Source organism: Eleginops maclovinus, chromosome 18, assembly GCF_036324505.1.
Source record: "Eleginops maclovinus isolate JMC-PN-2008 ecotype Puerto Natales chromosome 18, JC_Emac_rtc_rv5, whole genome shotgun sequence".
NCBI lineage: Eukaryota > Metazoa > Chordata > Actinopteri > Perciformes > Eleginopidae > Eleginops > Eleginops maclovinus.
In genome coordinates, this window is record NC_086366.1 from 25,294,711 (window position 1) to 25,316,938 (window position 22,228).

At 40.6% G+C, this 22,228-nt stretch overlaps 3 protein-coding genes across 5 annotated transcripts; all 3 read right to left on the reverse strand.

Annotated features, from left to right (window-relative positions):
• Nucleotides 1–364: 364 nt before the first annotated feature.
• LOC134879757 (general transcription factor II-I repeat domain-containing protein 2A-like) lies at nucleotides 365–2,941 on the reverse strand. The gene is made up of 2 exons (XM_063906257.1): nucleotides 1,721–2,941; nucleotides 365–1,452 (listed from the first exon to the last, which is right to left on the reverse strand). The coding sequence occupies exons 1-2, from the start codon at nucleotides 2,591–2,593 to the stop codon at nucleotides 478–480; spliced, it is 1,848 nt and encodes a 615-aa protein (XP_063762327.1). The 5' UTR covers nucleotides 2,594–2,941; the 3' UTR covers nucleotides 365–477.
• Nucleotides 2,942–8,043: 5,102 nt separating this feature from the next.
• Nucleotides 8,044–12,106, reverse strand: LOC134880112 (claudin-3-like). The gene is made up of 2 exons (XM_063906833.1): nucleotides 11,539–12,106; nucleotides 8,044–9,400 (listed from the first exon to the last, which is right to left on the reverse strand). The coding sequence occupies exons 1-2, from the start codon at nucleotides 12,027–12,029 to the stop codon at nucleotides 8,752–8,754; spliced, it is 1,140 nt and encodes a 379-aa protein (XP_063762903.1). The 5' UTR covers nucleotides 12,030–12,106; the 3' UTR covers nucleotides 8,044–8,751.
• A 3,963-nt stretch (nucleotides 12,107–16,069) lies between these two features.
• Nucleotides 16,070–20,837, reverse strand: LOC134880255 (claudin-4). Of its 3 annotated transcripts, none has more exons than XM_063907052.1 (2): nucleotides 20,819–20,837; nucleotides 16,070–16,716 (listed from the first exon to the last, which is right to left on the reverse strand). In XM_063907052.1, exon 2 carries the CDS (start codon nucleotides 16,697–16,699, stop codon nucleotides 16,070–16,072), a length of 630 nt encoding a protein of 209 aa, XP_063763122.1. In that variant the 5' UTR covers nucleotides 16,700–16,716; nucleotides 20,819–20,837. The 3 variants fall into 3 exon arrangements, with proteins under 3 accessions (XP_063763122.1, XP_063763123.1, XP_063763121.1); XM_063907053.1 differs by lacking the exon at nucleotides 20,819–20,837 and adding an exon at nucleotides 18,749–18,764; XM_063907051.1 differs by lacking the exon at nucleotides 20,819–20,837 and having other exon boundaries at nucleotides 16,070–16,729.
• Nucleotides 20,838–22,228: the final 1,391 nt, after the last annotated feature.

Below are 22,228 nucleotides of genomic sequence, written 5' to 3' on the forward strand. Positions count from 1 at the left end.
CACTGCCAATAGGCAAGAAAACAGTGGGGGGTAGATGGCTTTACGCTATCAAGACTGATGTAGATGGAAGAGACAAATACAAAGCACGGTTTGTGGCCAAGGGTTACAGCCAGAGAATGGGCGTAGACCAGGGGTCACCAACCTTTTTTGAACTGAGGGCTACTTCTTGGGTACCGATTAATGTGAAGGGCTACCAATTTGGTACGCTTCAAATTTGCGCGGTTTACCTTTAATTGTATGTTATTATTAATAGTAAAACTAATTAGTTATATTCACCTGTTTGAGGACACTGCTCATTTTAACAAATTTGCACAATAGGCCTAATTATCAATAATGGCTTAAAAAGGAAGGAAACAGACAAATATCAAAATCAGCACTTTATTTCTATTTCACTGTAATCACCATCAAACAGAACAACATAACATTAAACAAAAGTATTTATAGGCCTATTTAATCCATCACAATCTTTCATAAGTTTTAATGGGAAGCCTGGCATTGCATGCTGGCAACCAGGGCCTCGTAATCTGGGCTGTAATTTGACACTGCAAGTCTGAGTGAGTCTTGCAGATGTGCATCAGTGAGCCGTGTTCTGTGTTCGTTTTTTATGAAATTCATGTCAGAAAAGGCTGATTCACAAAGATAGGTAGACCCAAACAGACTGGCAACCTTCATTGCTGCTGTGCACAGACCACTGTACTTTTCAGTATCAACAAGGCCCCAAAAGTTTGCTGCAGCCTGGTGGGCTTTGAGGCGAATGTCATTCTGCAGTGTCACTATTTCTATTTCCACCTGCCCAGCATCCAAGCTGAACATTGCACTTAGTTGCTCAGCAATGGACGTTGTGTCCACGTTTATAAATGGATTCGAAACGAACGACACACATGGCTCAAGTTTATCAATGTCACAAAACCTATTCTCAAACTCTTGCCCAACCCTGTTTATGACTTGAGTGTATTTTTCGGCAGCGTTGCCAAAAATCTCAGACGCAGAGGTATTGTCGTTCAGCACCATCTGCAAAGAGGGGAAGTGCAGCACCTTTTTTCTCTGTAAATGCGCAGAGAAAATGCTCATCTGTGCTTTAAACGCATTTAAAGCACTGATCATGTCGGCAACAGTCTTACCTTTGCCTTGCAGCGCACAGTTCAGATTGTTCAGTTTTCCAGTAATGTCCGTCAGAAATGCCAGGTCTAGTAGCCACGCAACGTCCTCCAGCAGCGATGTGTCTTCGTCTCTAGATTTCATAAAATCTTTGATCTCCCTCAACAGCGACAAAAACCGGAGCAGAATCCGTCCTCTGCTGAGCCATCGGATGTCCGTGTGGAGAAGCAGGTCCCCATATTCAGCCGACAGCTCCGCCAACATCACCTTGAAACTTCGGTGTTGTTTAGCTTTGGAACGGATGCTGTTTATGATCCTCACAACAGGAGTCATTACGTGCTCGAAGCCGATCACCTTAAAAATAAAATAAAATCACTCTTACTCAAAGCACTTAAAAACAATAACAATACAATACAATACAATACAATACAAAACAAAATGTATTTATATAGCGCCGTATCACAACTATGAAGTTGACTCTAACGACCAAAAAGCGCAGTAGGGGCCGGTCTACAAGCAGATGCGTAAAATATGCCCAATAGGCCTACTCATAATTACAAATAGGATATTAGGCCTACAACAAGGATAACATAAATTAATAAAATACAAAATGAAAACGCACCTTTGCACATAAGGCCTGCTGGTGAATGATGCAGTGGTACTGTACGAATTTCGGGAACGCTGGGTCGCTTTTACAGAGCGCGATGAACCCTGCATGCCGTCCGGTCATCGCAGGAGCCCCATCGGTGGTAATCGACACCAGCTTTTCCAGTGGTATGTTTCTGTTGTTGAAAAACTCCTTCACCGCGTTGTAGATATCAACCCCCCTTGTGCTGGTTTTTAGGGGGAGTAGTGTGAGAAGTTCCTCTTTTGTAGAGAAATCTTGAAACACCATCCGAACAAACATCATCAGCTGCGCCGTGCTGCTGCTGTCGATGGACTCATCACATTGGATGCTGAACCACCTGCACTCCCTGAGATCCTGGTCCAGCTGATCAGTCAAGTTGTCGGACATTGCTGTCACTCTCCTGACCATTGTGCTTGCCCCCATTTGAACATCAGCTACAGAAGAGAGCACTTCCTTCCCATATTTCTCGTCTTTAAGCACAGTGTTCAGAACTATCATCATCGTTTCCTTGAAAAGGTCTCCATCTGTAAATGCCTTCTTCTTCTTTATCAGGTGTTCTGTTGCTCTGAACGAGGCTTCGGTAGCTTTCTGAGATTTTTTAGCTGGTCTTGTGAAAAAAGACTGTTGCTTGCACAATCCTGCCTTTAGCTCACTTACTTTTTCCACTCGTAGTGCGCTGCCCGGTGGGTAGTTAGCATGGTAGCTTGCGTGACAGGTCTTGAAATGCCTCTCAACATTGTGCCGCTTTGGTATCGCCACAGTCGCCCGGCAAATGAGACACACGCAGGCATCTTTTACAGTGGTAAAAAAAAACTCTTGCTCCCATTCACCGTGAAAATAATACGTTCTCTTTCTTTTTTCTGCCATGTTTTCGATTAAATTGTAATCATCCGTTCATCTTGACTTCGCTTCACTGCACTGACTGGACTCGGTCTCCACGCAACGGTTGTCGTGGAGACCAGCTAGGTCCAATCTACGTAATCTGAAGCATTTTATTTTACACAAATTACGTTTTATAAGTAGGCATATGTTTATATGCGTGCATACTGCATATTGTTATCTTCTTACAAGCAATGCAATATATTTAAAAATAATAGAAAGTTTAACAACGAATAAAATAAAGTTGTGTGTCACGTGAGAACTAGGCTATTTTAGAACAGGCCTTCGCGGGCGACTCAAGTAGTCCTCGAGGGCGCCATGGCGCCCGCGGGCGACGCGTTGGTGACCCCTGGCGTAGACTATGGGGAGACGTTTTCACCCACGGCAGACAAGTGTAAGGGTGGTGCTACAGAAAGCTGCACAGGAGAATTTACTCCTGCACCAAATGGACGTGAAAACGGCGTACTTGCACGCTCCCATAGACTATGAGATCTACATCAATCCACCAGAGGGTTATGAAGAGAAAGAGGGTATAGTTTATAAGCTAGAGAAATCCCTTTACGATGTTAAACAGTCTGGCCAAAATTGGAATAGGGTTTTGCACAATTGTCTAACTGAGGATGGATTCACACAAAACCCAGCCGACCACTGTGTTTATGACAAAGAATCCAAAGAAGGGAAAGTGATCATAATCACATGGGTCGATGACTTGATCATTGCAGCAAGCAATGAAGAGAGACTGAAAGAGGTGAAAGAGATGCTCGCAGAGAAGTTTAAGATGAAAGATTGAGGCAAACTCAAACATTTTCTTGGTATTGATTTCAGTCAATCAGATGGGTGTGTAAAGATGTCACAGGAAAGGTACACTAACAAGATACTGAAGCGTTTTAATATGCAAGATTGTAGGACCAGAGAAACACCCTGTGAGCAGAAGCTAGAGTATACTGAGGATGCAGTAAAGATGGGAGATGTCAGGTTGTACGGGGAGGCTGTAGGCAGTCTTATATACCTGACTACTTGTACCAGACCCGATTTAAGTTTTGTAGTGAGCAGGTTATCGCAGTACTTTGCCGAGCCTACAGAGGAGCAGTGGGTCACTGTGAAGCACGTACTAAGGTATCTCAAAGGCACTGCAGAGAAAGGTTTAAGCTTTAGGAGAAACGTCTGTGAGAATCTAGGTATACAAGCCTACAGTGATGCTGACTGGGCGGCTGATACCAGTGACAGACGCAGTACCACAGGATACTGTGTGAGCCTTAGTCAGAACAGCTCTCTAGTCTCGTGGAAGACTAGAAAACAGCCTACAGTCGTGCTATCCACCTGCGAGGCAGAATACATGGCACTGGCTTCAACCATACAGGAGTGTCTATACTTGGTGCAGTTACTGGGGGGGTATAGATAATTACAAGTACACACAAACTGTAGTACATGAGGATAATCAGGGGACAATCGCTCTCGCCAAAAATCCTGTAAACAGACAAAGGCGTAAACACTTTGACATTAAATACCACTTTATCAGGTCAACTGTGATTGAGGGAAGGGTGGTTTTGGTGTATTGTTCTACTGATAACATGGTTGCTGTAATGACCAAACCTGTAAATAAGTAACTGAAGAGGTTTGCAAGTGCTCTTTTTGGAGATTGATATGTGTATGACAGAGGTTCACATTCATTCTATTTCTGTTTACTTTGCTTGAAGTATAGCAACCTGAGTTCAAGTGGGGTGTTGAGATATGTGCATTATGTACTCAGTTCTATATGTGATGTAATGCTGTACGTAGTATATATATATATGTATGCCACATGGTGGCGCTAAGGTACACACTATAAAAGGGTGAACTGCGTTATGCTAGTTCAGTAGTTGGTGAAGTAGCTCTGACCGTGAGACTGATGTGTCAGAGCAGCCTGAATAAATACGCCAAGAACGGCTAAAGATAATTCACTCTCCGTGTGTGCATTTCTCCGAATGCAACGTTAGCTGTGCAACAGTAGTGCACCACAGCTCAACATGTATCTACTGTGGACTGGTTATAATGAACACGCCTCTACTGATGTCCACAACGACTTTATTTTCTCCTCCAAGTTACGGAACACCGTGAAAACTGTAAAACACACATTTCACATACATCAATTGAACAGAAATTATTTCTTATGCTAAGCTACACAAGTTTCAGTATTCAAAAATAATTACCGTGTGCGCCTCGTTAGCCAGTAGTAGACAGTTACACAGTTCTCTCTCGTCTCTTTCCCACAATTCTCAGCTCCCGTCACTCAAACAGGAAGTGACCTCACAACAACTCAACAAAATCCGACAAAGCGTCAGCTACAATAGGGATTTATTGTTTTGGTATCATGAAGAAGGAGCTCTCTGAGAAAATGAAGCCTTTTAACCAACAAATAAATAAACACACAAACATTTCAAGCATAAAGACACATAAGTCACAGACAAACAATTTACATGTTCATGTTTTACCAAGGGGATGTGCCTCCTAAAAAACCTCAGTTTAGGAGTTATTTTGTAGAGTTTGGTAGAACATAGTTCCTGCTGGGAGAGTTTTAAACAGAAGAACTCATTCTGAAACTTTGATTCAGAAAGAATGTTGCCGTGGTTTAGATTTGGATTGAGATAACTTGCCGCTTGCAGGTAAGACATTTCAGTGAGTTTCCGTTCCCAGTGAGTGAACACAGGGAGTCTGTGTTATTTTCAGGGAGGGGAGGGGGGAGGGGTCGGCTTTCACTTTGTGACTTCAGGTGCCTGGCAACCTCTATGCCCCTCACATTCCCCAGTATCGGTCATGTGACCAGAGTATGGCCAGAGCCAGCAGAGCATGACCGGAGAGACTCAGAATGCCTTTCCTTTCTTCTGTCTTTTTTTTCTGTACAGTCATCCAGGTTTAGGTATTGAGATGAGATTCAGATTCATCATAGTCTCAGAAAGCCTATGTTTACGAGGCTGCTGTTTGCTTTATTGATAGTTGGCTGTTGTTTCCTGTCAAGAAATAAGTGTCTCATTTGATATCCGATAACCCAAAACAGAACAAATCTTACTGTCTCTCTATCCTTTCATTTTCTCAACAACTTCTTTCTGTTTTCATGTGTCAAGGGCAACCTCTTGAAACTGCTTAAGGTGGTTTGGGGCTTCAGACATCAGCTTTACATCAACCCCTCGCCTGGACATCTCAACACTTGGGCCGTGGATTAGCTGCGTCCTTTTGAGACGAAGGATGGGGCATGTTTCTGGGGCAACTTGAAACACAGACCATATCTTGTTTATAATGCTTGTTACTTTTATTGTGTTATTATTATCATTCATATTAAGTGAAAGCATTTATTATCTATCTTCCCTGATCAATGTAATTCTTAATGTTTTTCCCCCTTCCCCCTCACAAGGAAGTACGAGCTATTAGGAAATAAACCAGGGAATCTTTGCATAAACAACATACACAGACAGATGAGTGCAAAACTCTCGGACAGTGAGCACCCTAAATGTCTGAACTTCTGAATTGTGAAGTGTGTGTCTTTATCAGTGGAGGTCTCTGTTATATCTTTACACCCCAGAAGTGTCTGATTAAGTTGTTTATAGAGTACAAAGTTGTTCAACAGGGGGAAGATGACATTCTATACAGATTTTACATCTTAACTTGGCTCTTAAAGGACACCAGATTGATGCTTTTAACCTTAAAATATATCAAATGTTCATGTGTCTACTCTCAAAATCTTGTGGGGAATGCAGGACCATTGCTAAGGACCCAAGGAAATGCAGAGTAGAGTGTGAAGTCATTTTTTCGAACGGGCACATGTAAGGTGAACGTGTATTTTTGAGTGTCTGTTAAAATCAATGATTATCTTAACTATGGACAAACATGCCCACGGCTCTTCGCCAACCCACTGGAACAGCCAAAGCTCACTGGTTAACATGCTCTGCCTTCAGGATGTTTTTCTGCCGAATGAGCTCACTTTATGTGCTCTGTGTTTTCTGTTCTTTGGTTTCTGCTGCTTCTAAACAGGACTGAGGCAGATTCACAGAACAAAAGGAGATTTAAGCGAAGAAATGTTTTTTTTTGTTTCGACATATAAAGACAGAATATATTAAATAATAAGAGTAGACACATTAAAAGACGTATAACTTTACATCTACATATTAAAATGGATTGGAATTTTATTTTAATGATTTTTCTTTAATCAGCAATTAAATTATTGTATCCTGAATTGCAAAAAGATTAAGAATGCTACAGGCCATATACTGTATGTTCTGACTTCATCCGAAACACATACTATAACAATAAACTAGTTTGGCCCGATGCAAAAAACTAAAAGATCTTTCCTCATTTGTCATTTTGTCTTAAAAATATCTCCCTGAAACCTTGGCATTAGGGAAGTATTTTTTGCTTTGAGTCATATCATTGACAGAAACACGCTGTAGGTTGCTGAAGGATTTACTTAGCTTGACTTCTTGATTAACTAGGCTTTTTAAAGTTCTTTTTTGTTTAAACTTTCATGGATTTAATAACAAATAACAATATATAATGCATTCGTCTTGAACATTCATTAGAGTCCAAATGAGCCCTAATCTGTAGTAACTGTGCTTTTGTTAGAGGCAACATTGATATGGCAGTAAGAGAAAACAGTTGGAAAGTAATGTGATATAGCCCCAAGTGACCCCCACCATATTTACTATGAGATGGTCATTAAACTTTCACGTTGCTTCCTTTGTCAGGTGTGACTGCATGTGTTTTGGGAAACTAGGCTGCTAAAAGGCTTCACAGGTCTATTATGGAAACTCGGGTTGATAGACATTTTAAATGTGCTAGAATCTAGATAACTATGTAATGCTGTGGTGCTTCTTAATGATTGAAGAAAAACAGGAAGTAAGATATCTCTGGAAAACGACCCAGAGGCTTCAAGCTGGAAGAATTTTAACAAAAAAGATGCAACGCTTTTGTTTTTCAAGGCACTTCTAATTTAAGTTCTACATCTTGTTTAGTGACCAGCAGAAGTCTCTGGTGATCCTTGGCAGCCTCCACTTGTTATTGTATTGGTAGAAAGGTGTTGGAAAGAAGATGCAAGCTGATCCAAGCATGCAATGATAAGTAAAGTCTGAAGGTTAAGAAACGGAATAAATCATGTAACCTGTCTGGAATGACTCCATTCTCTGTGCTCACACACTTCTCACCTCTGCCCGTTAACTGATCCTGGGACTAATTGTTTAGAGCGCGTGTGGTTAAGTTGCCAGTTGCTGGTAAGGTAGCCCTCAGGATTGTATGTCAGTGTCCTCTTACTCAAGGCACCTGGATAAGAAATACACCGTCATGTTGGTTACCGGTTCTCTGACTCTGAGTCAGGGGTAATATGTCGTTACGGAATCTTAAATGGAGCTTGATCTTCAGACTTAGCTCGTGTTTTTCGTTTGAAATGAATAAAGTTGTGCTGTATCTTTAAAAAAAAATTGTGTTTATTAAAAAAAACTAAAAAGAATGATACATACACTTCAGTTTTGTATATCAGGCAGGTATTATTCCTGTCATGGATGAAGCAAGGAGCTTATGACTCCTTCTCTGCACACTTTGTCAAACCCACTCCCCTCCATACCATGCCTACCCTTCCCCAACCTTACAACACTGCACTAAAAGCTGCAAGTTATCATCTGTGATCTCATTTACAGGTGATTAATCCTACTCTTACTACAGTATTTACAGAATATCATATAGTTGATAACCCTCGTCAAATTGAACACACCCAAGTCTTTCATAATGTAGTCAGCAGTGCCTCGATATAAAGCTTAACCATGATGGCGTTTTTTATTAAAAAAAATCAGTAGTAAACATTTAGGTGCCAGAACTGTATAAAAAGTATAGAATTGCATTCTGATTGTAACAATAACTTTTAGCGTGTTCACCTTAAAAAAGACGTAGAAAGCTTTTTTTCTTCAAAATAAGGAGATTTTCACTCCAATGTCTTTCGCATGCTTTTTCAGTCTCTGAAAAACAAAGTGTCTAATCAGAGATACTTAACATTAAAGGCAAAATCAAACACATCCTTCATCACAGAGTCTCCTTGTTTCTTCAGCTCTTTTCCTCAGTACACCATCAGTTTGGTGAGCAGAGCAGGTTTGTGATTTAATGATGTCTCTTCCTTTTCCTTTCTCCATTCAGACATAGTCTTTCCTTTCTAACCCTGGGCCACCTGCGGACCTAGGGGCAGAGTAAGCCATTCTTGAAGGGTTGTATCTGGTTTCACGAGGAGGACACGAGCAGCAGAGCAATCCTCCTCCTAGAATCAGGAGGGCAGCGGCCGCCCAGCCGATGTACAGCGCGGCCCCCAGCTCCCTCCGCTGAGCGTCGGTGAGTAAAGGGTTGTAGAAGTCTCTGATTATGGTGTTAGCCGTCCAGGAGACAGGAATGAGCTGCATGACCCCTGAAACGATGAAGAACACCCCGGAGACGATCATCACCTTGGCCTTGGATGCCTCGTCGTCGATGCAGTTGGTGCACTTGGCCCCGGCGATGCCGATGAGCACCGCAAGGATGGCTAACAGGATGGAGATGACTGTGAGGGCGCGGGCCGCTTGGAGGTCTTGGGAGAGGGCGAGCATGGAGTCGTAGACCTTACACTGCATCTGGCCCGTGCTCTGGACCACGCAGGTCATCCACAGGCCCTCCCAGATGATCTGAGCCGTCACGATGTTGCTGCCGATGAAGGCCGTCACCCTCCACATAGGCAGGGCGCACGCTAAAATGGCAATAATCCATCCCAAAATGCAAAGGGAGATGCCTATCAACTCCAGCCCAATAGACATACTTAAAACGTCTTCCTCTTCTGCTACACCTGAGAGGAGGTCACAGAAAGCACCTGCAAAGGGGAAGAGTAAACCAGAGTCCTAACTAGCAATTAACCTAATTTCAGGCCTTGCATCTGTGAGTGTATGATGATCTGTTGCCTCAACGTCACCAGTATCCTTTATAAGGCTCAAGTGGAGGGGAGGAGTCCTTGAAGCAGGTGACATCACTAAAAAGGAGGAAGGACATGGACACACTCTGATATCAGCTTACATGGCCAGCTTCCCAATGGGCCTGTCCACAAAGGGGCCTTTTACAGCTGAAAGGGCACACAACCTTTCAATGTGTTGTTATAAACAAAGAAACGTCACTGAAGTGGATTAAGGCTTACTGTATGATTGTAAAACTGCAGATGACTGATCAAAAATGTAATTTTTTGTTGTATATTTTGACGAGGTTATACATAGAATCTACCTTTCCCTGAATACTCTTGTTACAGTCTAAGGTGACGTGGGCCTCTTTGTACAGGTCTGATGCTTTATGTTATTCAAATACATAATATACAAAGAGGTTACATCCTTCTATTCTTATTCACTGGTCTAAAGTGCCAGTGCTTCATGCTTTAAGCTTGACGGCAGTTTCTTTTAAACATACAAAGAGGTTTTAAAGAGTTTTCCTAAGACCGAGGATAGGGAACAATTTTGAAACTCTCCGCACTAGTTCACTTTAAGGATCACTTTAACACTTAGAGTTATGAGGCTTTCACCTGAGAGCAGTATTTTTGTTTGATGGGCCTTTTTGACTCTGTCTGTCTGCAGAATGCCCTTGAAATTCTTCAGAGCTGGGACTTTTTCCCTAAAAAAGCCCCATGTTGACAGCCCCCCCTCCCTTGAGTCTCTCCTTCGGAATGAAACAGTTCCATTGTTTTCAGGTAGTCGAGTGTGGCGAAGCTGACAAAGTAGCGGTTATGTTATCACAGAGCACACAGACCTGGGAGGCAGCCAGTTGGATATATGTGCGGAGATACAGACTCCCAATCGGCAGCCTAATGGCTGAGTGTGCACGGTGCATGGAGTCAGACATTTTCTATGCACCTGTTGGTATGAGGATCTACCAAAATCTTCTGTTAAGTTTTTATATATGTTAACATTTTCCTACGGGTGTTGTAAAAAAAAAGAATCTAGAACTAGAACACAAAAAAAAACAAACTCTAGAAACTTTGACTTTAATTAAATGCATTATGTCAACAGTTTTCACATAACTGTTTTCGGCTAGTTGAAAGCAATAATTTAAAGTTTAAACACATTTTTGGTTCAACTTAATATTATTGCTTTCAACTAACCAAATACAGTTATGTGAAGTTTGTTGACATAATGCATTTAATTAAACTCAACGTTTCCAACCCGAGGAGGTGACAGTATAATTCAGGAGTTATTAATAAACGTCAACATTTTCAGCTGCTCACCCTTAAAAACGATAAGGAAACAGACAACCTGAAAAAATATATTTGTCAAACGTTTAAATGATCAAGTCAACTTAAGTAAAAAAGGATTTTAAATTTTAAAGGGAACATGTTGGACATTGAAACAATTCAGATTTACACACTGTATAGATTCCATAATGAAATGACTTCACACGCTTACTTGAACTTCATCATCAGTACACATACTCAACCAATACAGTGAAACACAAGAAAGAAGCACAATTGCAGATTCCTCTTTTTTCTGAATTTTTATCAATAAAGGTTACACAGCATCACTAACAATGGTGTTTGCATCCAACAGCATCAAAGTTACACATGATACATTTAAACAAGGCAAACAAGTTGGAATGCAGGCTCTGTTCTAAATGGCATAAGTTATATAGTGGCATGAATATAGTTTTCACCATCTCAACATTAAGAAAGATGTGTATAAGTTATAAAAAATATTGGAGTTCTCTCCAAGCAGTCTTTTCCATGAATGCAAAGTTATGAGAAAGAGCAGGTGTGAGTTCAGACATAATCTCTCCTATCGTAACCACTTGGGGCTGGAGACCTGGTTTGGGAGTACATCATCTTTGATGGAGGCCCGTACCTTTTCTCAGGCTGTGGGGGGCAACTGGAACAGAGGATCCCCCCTCCGATGAGCAGAAATGCGGCAGCAGCCCAGCCCAGGTACAGAGCCCCCCCTATCTCCCTCTTCTGTGCCTCAGGTATGATTGGACTGTAGAACTCGATGATGATAGAATGGGCTGACCACGACACAGGGATCAGCTGGGTCAGAGAGGCCAGGAGGAAGGCTACCCCGGCGGCTATCATCACCCGAGCCTTGGCCGACTCCTCATCCACACAGTTGGTGCATTTTGCCCCCATAATGGCCACCATGATTCCCACAATGCCCAGCACAATGGAGATGATGGTAAGAGCGCGGGCGGCCTGAAGGTCTGCGGATAAAGCCAGCATTGAGTCGTGGATTTTGCATTGCATCTGACCCGTGCTCTGGACCACACAGTTCATCCAGATGCCTTCCCAAGTGGTCTGCGCTGTGACAATGTTCACCCCGATGAAAGCTGACACTCTCCACATGGGCAAGGCGCAGGACACAATGGCTGAGATCCATCCCAGGAAAGCTAGACCCACTCCAAGTATCTCCAGTCCCACTGAAGGCATGTCGGAAATCTTTGAGTCAAAGTGAGCAGAAGTCTTCTCTATGTCAGTATTTCAGAGCTGGATAAAGTGACTTTTCTCTGGAGTTCTGAATGCTCATATAAGCAGATTTCTTTAGCGCAGAGGGTGGAGTCACTTTGTTATTGGCCGGAGGGGATTTCAAATCGCCTACAAAAACCCAGCCTTGGCATGTAAACGGCCTCAGCTTAATCATTCAACTTCCTCTGCCCCTGGTAGCTCCCCCATCTATTTGGGTGAGGGGAGAGTAAACAGAGAGCCTGTATCTCAGGTCTGAAGTAGTTAAAGGATAACAGCCTGTAAAGAATGGTGGAGGAATGATTGAAAGTGGAAGACACAATATAAACTCCTGTGGGTTTCTCATTGTACTCTTCTCTGACACCGATCAGGCAGTTGTTTAGAGCAAATATAATGATTTGTGAATTATTAGATGTACTCAAAGGTGGGAAAAGTACTCATATCTTGTGTTAAGTAAAAATAGAAGTACCAGAGTGTAGGAATGCTCAGTTTCAAGTAAAAGTCCTGCAATCAAAATGTTCCTCCAGTAAAAGTCGAAAAGTATTCTCATCAAAATGTACTTAAAATAGCGACAGTGAAAGTAGTCATTGTTGATTGGTCCATTCAGAATAATATCTCTGATATGTTTTATAAGTATTGATCATTAAAGTGTTCTCAGAGCTGGTAAAGGTGCAGCTAGTTTGAATGGCTTTGTATACTGCAGGGTAGCTGCTGAATTTACTCCAGGTGAACTAAAGTCTGATTTAAGGGATGATTATATTTATCATCATTCATCCAGATCTGTAAAGAAACTAAAGGATGTACTTTAGATATCGCTTGTTTATACTAAATGATTCATGGTGATGATAAATAAAGGAGGGGCATGATGGATGGGAAGAAAAAGGCGTTGAGTTGGGATGATTCTTTGGAAACCAGTGGAACTGCTCTGCTTACCCCAAGTGTCTGCCCTTAGCCTACCGAGGAATTTGATAAAGCCCTAAGTTTTAAGGAATGTCTGCACATTACCATTTTCTGTAACTTCTATCTGCATTTGTGTGGGAGAAATGTACTACTCAAGTTTTGTGAGTGTTAGCAACAATCTTGCCAACAGGGAATAAAAACAGCAGCTGGCTTATAAAAGTGAATCGCTTACAAATAGTAAATTAAGAAGAAGATATTTATACAAACGTTCTTTCTAAAATCTTTGAGAGAGAAAACCCCTGACTTTTTTTTAAGCAGAGTTACTCTTTGGACAAAGATATCAGAACAACATGTAATTACTAATGATGTAATTTGATTTAGAACCCCCCATATGATAAAACATGACATAACGTTGTTGGGGTGTGTGCTGCTAATGTTTTATGTTTTAAACAGCTTTCCCAGCGGTCTAGGTTCCCATGGGAAGTTACGGACTAAGACCACATGTGAGAACCGCAATCCAAACAAGACAAACAACTTTGAAAAATACTGAGTCTGCATGTGGAAGGCGCACTGGAGAAACATCTGTGAGCATGCATTTCTCTCTGAACAAAAACACATTTCTAGAGATGATTCCAAGAACCATTACTACAACAAAAGAGAAAAGCAGCCAGTGTGTTGGAATTGGCAACAATTGTCTGAGTGTGTGGGCGCAAGGCTGTTGGGGGTGGTGGTGTGTGTGTGTGTGTGTGAGTGTGGGGGGGTCTTATCAGCGTCCTTGCTCTGAAGGTCGTAGTGCATCAGAGGTTTTAACCACAATTTAACTTTTGCACGTGCCGTAGAAAAATACCCTAAACACACACTGAGGCCTCCAGTATTACATGGCTTAGTTGAATACTCAATTCTGATTGGTCAATTCAGAACATGTAACACTTATTAATCTAATAGTACAGAACGCTCTCAAGGATTTATTGACCATTAAGGAGGATCAAGAAAGAGAAAGGAAAAGACAGTTAAAATACGGAGAGCTGGAAGTCAGCTAAATTAACAGAATAAGACAGACAGGAAGTAAACACTAACAGGAACACGGTCTGGGCTCTGCAATGTTTTGTGTGTGGATCAGAAACTGTGCACAGACTTGAACAGTTACAGAAAACCTTGATCAGTGCGGCTGTAAAGTTGTTGTTGTCACAGTTCCAGCTGTGTTTTGTTTATTATCTGGACGTGTAATAACCGGGATAATGTGCAGCCTCGGGCTCCCTGATCAGTGTTCTTTTCCCCATAATGACCGCCTCACTTCACATTATCCTTTACATAACAGTCTGAATCTGCGGGTCAGTTCACAAAAAATAATAATAAAAGGGTCTGCTTTACTAATGCGATGCAGTACCTGTAGTCAAAGGCAGTTAATGGTTGTGCAAAAACATTACTTCAGTTTCTGGTTCACGAGACAAGGTTTTTTATATTGTAATTTTACAATACAGGGTTTCACAACATATTTCCCAGTTGTGGTCTCTTAATGCAACACAGATTATTAATCAGAACAAACACTACCAACCTCAAATTCATTCACATGTTATTACTTCTGGTAACTCTTGTTGCCATGAGGTAGTGTGCTAAATGTGTGCCAAGCTTACTTTTACAGTAAATGTTATCCTTTTAGCAATGATTTAATATCTTTGGTTTAATTCCGATGAAGTGTGAGCTGCTCTTACGGCAGAAAGTGTTTTCCCCTCGGACTGGGTGGGTTCTTTTACTTTCTTATTAACACAACTGCACTGTTGGGCCAAGTAACACAATCCTGCCTGCAGGGTCTGTGCTCTCTGAAGGGGGGGATTTCAGGATATTTAGATACCTATTCTTCTAGATCATTAACCCCCTCGAAGAAAAGTAGGTCAAGAAGTTTTCAATCTGTATCTTTGTTACTTTTACTCCTGTATTGCTTGTAAATGATGAATTTTCCAATAATCATGCAAGTTTACATCAATTCTTTGTAGTCAGAATAAGTTAGAAAGATGTTTGAACGTAAAGTGTAAAAGTCTCCTTTATGGTTTAACTCTTGGACCGATGTAAAATGTGGATACCTTGTAAAGTGTGATATTTAAGCGAGTCTTATACAAAAAATGATATCTTTAAGAATGTGAATCTTTAAGGCACTTTTTGATTTTAATGCTAATGCTTTTGTTAACATTAAAGATTTTTGCTTTTTTCTCCTACAAAATACTTTTATATACACTTTTGTGTTTGCAACACTGTACAACCGGTAGAATATGAAGCAATTTGTAAGTATTTGATGTATTTAAGAATGTGACTCCTGCTGAGGTGTTCCCATCTTTCTACAAATCTAACTGTTGCATTATTACTCCTACAGTAACTGCTTTTGTTGTTTTCAAGTCACTGTTTGAAAATGTTGAAACACTTTCATTACAGTGGGTCCCTCCTGTGGTAAACAGTTGGAAAGCCTCTGATCAATGGGGTCTTTGTGGCTCAGTTTGGACTCGGTTACAGTGCAGGTTACCTCCCCTTGCAGAAGGAGACTTTTATCTCTGACTTAGTTTCACCCGGGAATGGAGAACAGGCTATAATGGAATGGAAGCATAAGGTGCTCGTCTGAAACAAGCCACCCATTGTGTCTGTCCTCCATCTTTACTGAAATAAAATACCTCATTTCAGGCGTGCACCTCTTATTGGTCAGACTCGGCTGAACTCAGCTGGCACCTGCCGCTGTCTTTTTATAGTAAGAAGTCGTGCATAGCTGCTATTTTACATTTCATTTGAGCCTTGAATTCTGACTGGGCCTGAATGCGCAGGGTTATAAATGGAATGTCCACCATTTAATTAAAACTTGCTTTAATCAGTTTTAATTTGGATATGTACATTTAAAACCAGACATCATCATAATCTTAGAAAAAGTACTACTATAATGTATAAATATTTATAGCAATTTAAAATTCCCACCTCTCCAGTAACAAAAAAACCAAAAACACACATCAAACATGTATCAGTGGTTCAAACTTAATGCCCAAGCCATGATAGCATTAACATCCATCTGCAGTGGACAAATAGGCTAACAAGAGTCATCGTATGTTGATCTGCGACACGTCACATGTTCATACATAGTCTCTTCTGGGGTATCCATTGACTGACAGAGTCTTGACAGCTGAGTAGTCCACCCGATGGGACATGGAGCCACCAACACTCGCTGCTGTAGCTGGGCAGGAGCAACAGAGCAAGGCTCCCCCCAGGATGAGGAGGCAGGAGGAAGCCCAGCCAAAGTACAGAGCATTACCAAACTCCCTCTTCCCTGTCTCCTCCAGCATCGGGTCGTAGAAGCCCAGGACGATGGCGTGCGCTGTCCAGGACACCGCCACCAGCAGCAGCAGCCCAGCGACCACAAAGGTTACTCCAGCTGCCACCATGAGCCGGGGTTTGCTGCTCATGTCCCGGCTACAGTTGGTGCACTTGGCCCCAGCCACCGACAGGCCGATGCCCACGATCGACAGCACCATAGAGACAATGACCAAGGCACGAGCTGCTTGCAAGTCCACAGGGAGCCCCAGCATGGAGTCGTGCACCTTGCAGTGCATCTGACCGGTGCTCTGCACTGAACAGTTCATCCACAAGCCTTCCCAGATCACCTGTGAGATAACAATGTTCTGACCGATGAAGGCAGCAACCCGCCACATGGGCAGGCCACAGGTCACCATCACCCCCAGCCAGCCGGCCACGGCCAGGATCATCCCGAGGATCTCCAAGCCTGCGGAGTACATGGTTGGACCTGGGGATGAAGAAGGAGCTGAAAAAGACTCTCTTCCAGGGCTCTGTGGGATAGAAGGCCCTCTGTGTCAGTTGGCTCAACCCTCCTGAGGTGAAGGATATCGGATCCTGTTGGCTCAAGGTCCTGCATAAGACTTTTAGTGAGAGAGAAAGGGAGAGGGAGAAACTGATTCTACCTTCTTTATACAGCTTAGACGAGTGAAGGTGGAGTCAGCTTAAGGTGGCATCGTGTTTACCTTCGAACTGCACTTGCAAATGTGAAAACATGCTTATTTTGAGTTGGGGTCACACGCGAAAACCATCAGGATTCTTTCTGAAAACCTATTGTCTTTCCAAGTGTACGCAGAGTCTCAGAAATCAATAAGATATTTAATATAAATAGCATCAGCAGGAGGGGGTGTCTAAAGTTACAATTACAGAACAAATATTTCCAAAACCATTAGGTCCGTTCTGATGATGTTATATTACATAAAGATGCTGGTACCAGTGTTCCTTTTACATTTCTTGAATATAAAAAGTATCTGAGTATGTGTTGACACCTTGAAGAAAATTGCTGCATCACAATCTGAATGAGATCTTTGTGCCAGAAGAAAGAGCAACAATGACGGGCCTTGTTTTTTTTTCACTGGTCAGCCACATAATCCTTCCTGACAGAAAAAAGGGACTCGATTTGAATTTACAGGCAGGACTGCAGAACTGGACAGGTTATTTTCTTCAAATGAAGTATTTATGGTTAAATATTTATGAAAATCAATGCAGTTATATCAGCCTGGTAGTGAATAACCTGATAGACCAGCAGGTAATATACTTTTGAATCTTAACCCTTGCAGACGTTAAACCATAAATAATAACCCACTACCAAAAGGAATGTCATCACAACTAATCCTTTTAGTTAATATCGCCTTCGTATATCATCCTTTCAGGGGAATCACAATTGACAGAGAGCATATACAGTTTTTAAGGTTATGGTCAAAGTAACACATTACAATTAATCAAATACTGCATGTTACCTTGATCTTACATTCTATTTCTATTTGTCAACTTATAACTTATAAAGAGAAAAAACTTGTTTGTTAGGTAAGAACAGAAAGTAGTTAAACTCCAGAGCATACTTACGCACATTTGATTGCTGACAATTCTTTGGAAAACAATGATTTATTTCATTTTAAAGCAATTTAGACCCTTTAAAACCATAAAAACTCCACAGTAACACTTCATCACTGACCAAATAATAGTATACCATTGGTCTAAATATTAACCTCTTTCAGGGTTCACTTCCTGTGTACCTCTACTTAAGAACTCTTGAGGTTGTTTTAGTTTTTGGCAATCCTAGACTGATTTATCTCTTTTCCATGTCTGTGTACTCACTGCCGAGTCTCTTCCTTTTTATGGTGACTGGAAGTGCTTTTACCTGCCATACAGGATTTACTGGCACCTGCTTTCAATTTACGAGGACAATGGAATTCATCAATAAGTGAAAACACGAACGGATAATTAAAGAATAAATTCACCTAAGAATCTATTAATTTAAATTACTTAAATTAATTTAAGAAAAAAACGAAGGAAGATCTGGATGAAGGACGTCCATTGTCTCTTTATTCATCTCGAAATTGTATCACAGCTGCTATGTCAGTGCCAATGTTGTCATGTTGAACACTAAATGAATCAAAGCTGCTCCTACAGGTGGGCCTCTTCTTCAGGACATCTAGCATATCTTGTTGTTTGATGGACAACAGGGCTGCTGAGGTCAGCTGATAGATGAGCTCTGTCATTACCGGCTTTCCTGTAATTACAAGAGGTCAGCAGGGGTCAGTGGTCAGGATGAGTGTCTCTGTTATCTCGTGGTTACCCCCACCACAGACACACATGTACACACAAACTCACCCTCACATTCCCACACACACACACACCTGATAGGAACCTTAGCATCTAGAAGGTTTTACTGACAAAGAATTTGCACTTATTAACATCAATAGATTAGATTGAACTTTATTGTCATTGCACAGAGTAACGGGACAACAAAATGTAGGCAGTGTCGAAGGGGCGGAATTGACTAAATACATTTACTCAAGTACTGTACTTTTTTGATATTGTGTAATTTACTTTCCATTACTTTCCATTTTATGTTACTTTGTACTTCTACTGTACTTTTACTCCAGTACATTTATTTAATACCTTTAGTTACAGACTTGGATAAATGATGGTAAATATAATCAACTCTTAAATCAGACTTTAGTTCACCTGGAGTAAATCCAGCAGCTACCCTGCAGTATACAAAGCCATTAAAACTAGCTGCACCTTTACCAGCTCTGAGAACACTTTAATGATCAATAATTATAAAACACATCATATAAAATATTCTGCTCAATGACTACTTTTACTATCGGTACTTTAAGTAGATCAGAATCAAAATGCCTTTATTCGTCCCACAGAGGGGACATTTTCATTTGTACAGAGGAAACAGTCAAAGACAGCTTAATAATATCACACCCAAGATGCAAAAAATATGTACAAGAAGCACACAATTTATAAAATACACAAAAAATAGACCTCAGAAACCATTCTGAGTATAGCAGCCAGGTATATAATTTTGATGAGAATACTTTCTACTTTTACTGGAGGAACATTTAGAATGCAGGACTTTTCTGTAACAGAGTATTCCTACACTCTGGTACTTCTACTTTTACTCAAGCACAAGAGTTGAGTACTTCTACTTTTACTCAGGTACAAGATCTGAGTACTCCTCCCACCTCTGGTAGCATCTAACTTGAGGCGGAAAAGAAGCAGTAAACTGCAGTGTAATGTAGAGGTATACGTAATTTAAGTAATATAAATATGAGAATTATACATTGTTTTATTTAAAAAAAAAGAATATCTGAACATTATTTTTGCGTATAAACACTTTGATATACATATTGAATGAACCATAGGTAGTAGAAATGTGGTCGAATATAAACAGAATAACAATGAATATGCTAGACTGTTATTGACACTTCAGAAGGTAAAACACATTCAAATACAACACTTTTCCCCATCAAATTACATATTTCTTTTATCCATCAGCTTCAATGTTTTTAAAACAGAAAAGGATTGGCCATTTGGGAGAAGACCTCAGTGCATCGTAATGTCTGCTCTACAAGATCTCACACAGATCAAATAGTACCAGGAGATGCCATGACAGATACAGCTAATAGTAGGACAGGCATAATCCAAGAACATATTTTAATATAAAATGAGGCTGCAGTGCACTCTGGGATAGACATTGGAGACTTAACGTATCCATTAGAACAGACTGTGATTGTTTACACTGTAAGTGTATGTTTTCACAGGCAGAGGGAGCCACTCCTGCTTATTTCCATGTTCCCGTTTATGGTGAGTGTCTGCTTTTTGTGAGAGCTCTTCCTGATTTGACATGACGTACTTTTTTAATATTTTTGTTTCTAACTGATTTTTCATCCTTAAATGAGTTCTGATTTGTTCCTCATGATACTGTAATGTGTTTATGATGTATTAACTTGTTGACTTGCACCAAGCTCTTAACTGTATCTTGAGTTTTGAAAAGTCTGTACTCAAATAAAGTCTCTCTATAACTCTATAAAGATTATTAACAGAGAACGGATCAATAATAATCAGTGTTGTTTGTAGGATAATCTGCACAAGGGTTTTTCCTTATAAGGGAGTTCCTTTTTTTTGTAACAGTTCAACTATCAGACAAAACCTGACACAGCATGAGTTACAAAAGCAGACGTGATTGGCTAAAGCAGCTTAAAAACCCATTGGTGGAGGAGAGGTCAGTGCTGTTTTACAAAATGCATTTAAATACAAAGGTATGCAAATACACTATAAGCGGTGGAACATGTAAAAGAATCAGCACAATACCATAACTGATAAAAACAAAAAATCAGCTCCATTCTGGCAGGATAATTGCAGTGCACAACTCATCATATTAAACCCTGTAATACAAAACAACACCTGCATTCAGGCTGATAACATCACAATCACACTGCCCTATTTTTATGGGAGCATGATACCTTACTTAATGTAACACAACAATCCAACCAACCAAACTATTGCAAAATAACGACTTATAACTAACACACAGAATATTACGGCTGTATCACATCGTTGCATTTCATCCGGTTTGGCTGTTATATTTGACTTTAAATGTTTCATGTAGGATTCAAGCTACGGTTTGTTTTTTGTTCTCTAATGTTTGAAATGTTTATGACTTTTTCACTTCCTCAAAATCAAATGCAATGCAAATAATCTAAAGCAAAAGAGAAAATAAATATCAATAAGATGGTTTTTTTTAAAGTGTATTATGTAAGACAACTGAACAATGTAACGTAACATAAGAAGATATTTAGGATCCAAAATGATTTTATTGAAAGGAAAACCTGCCTTTCATTCAGCATAGCCTAAACATCAATGAAATCATATCTGAGCTGACTGAAAATTCCCCGTTTTAATTTAACACACACAGTTAAGCTCACACTATTTTATGAGCATAGGTTCACCTGCCGAATTAAAAACAGAACAAATGAACCAAAGTGAAACCATAAAGCAGATTCAGACAGTAGGCGTATAGATTCACACTCAAAGTGTTAGCCTACAGAACAGAACAGCTTACAGAGGAGAGAGAACATCTGATCCTTTACAACACACACTAGATGCTCTTTTTAGTTTTTACTAAAGTTGTACTCCTGCTAGTAATCCCCAATTTTTAGAAATGGAACTGTTTTTTTACCCTGATTACATTATCGCCACCCTGCTTGTGTGTCTTTTTATGTCTAATTGTTAAGGATGTGAATCAATGTTATTAAAATATTGATGAATATGGGTGACCCCAGAATAAAATATTGAAATGCAGTAGCAAACAAGGATCTAAACAAACTGTACGTGTTGTTTGCTGGATGCCCGACATTGATCTCTTAATAACAGGCTAAGCTGTTTCTATCCACTCCAGACATGGACCATCATTTAGGGAGTTCACTCATTTGTTTTGTACAGGTGCAGCTGCTTCATAAGCAGTAACTTCCAAATATACATGTAGCCACTCGCAGAGCACCTTGCGGAACATTCACCTGTCATGGGAACAGGAACAAGTCGGACTGGTTTCCAGGAGGTCGTGTCAACTGTGGGTTGTTGTTTCTCCACAGTCGGCTTTGATAAATAATACAAGTATTTGTTTGCAATTCTGTCTGTATTCAATCCAAATCTTTATTTCTTTAGGTTTTGTTTGCCATTGGTTGTTTTAACCACTGATGTTTGTGCACTCTTCAAAAGGGAACCTTTTCAAAGCCCTGTTGTGATGGATGAGGAAAACACATGTATTAGGAACCTGCTGGATCATTAAAAAATAAGGAAGAACAAGTTGCTCCTGCGTTTAATTGAAATCCAACAACGCTTTAATCACTTCCAGTGAATTCAAATGAGGAACTGAAAGTTGCCACCGGCCAAAAAGCAAATGCTCAGTCACTCCCTTCTTTCAC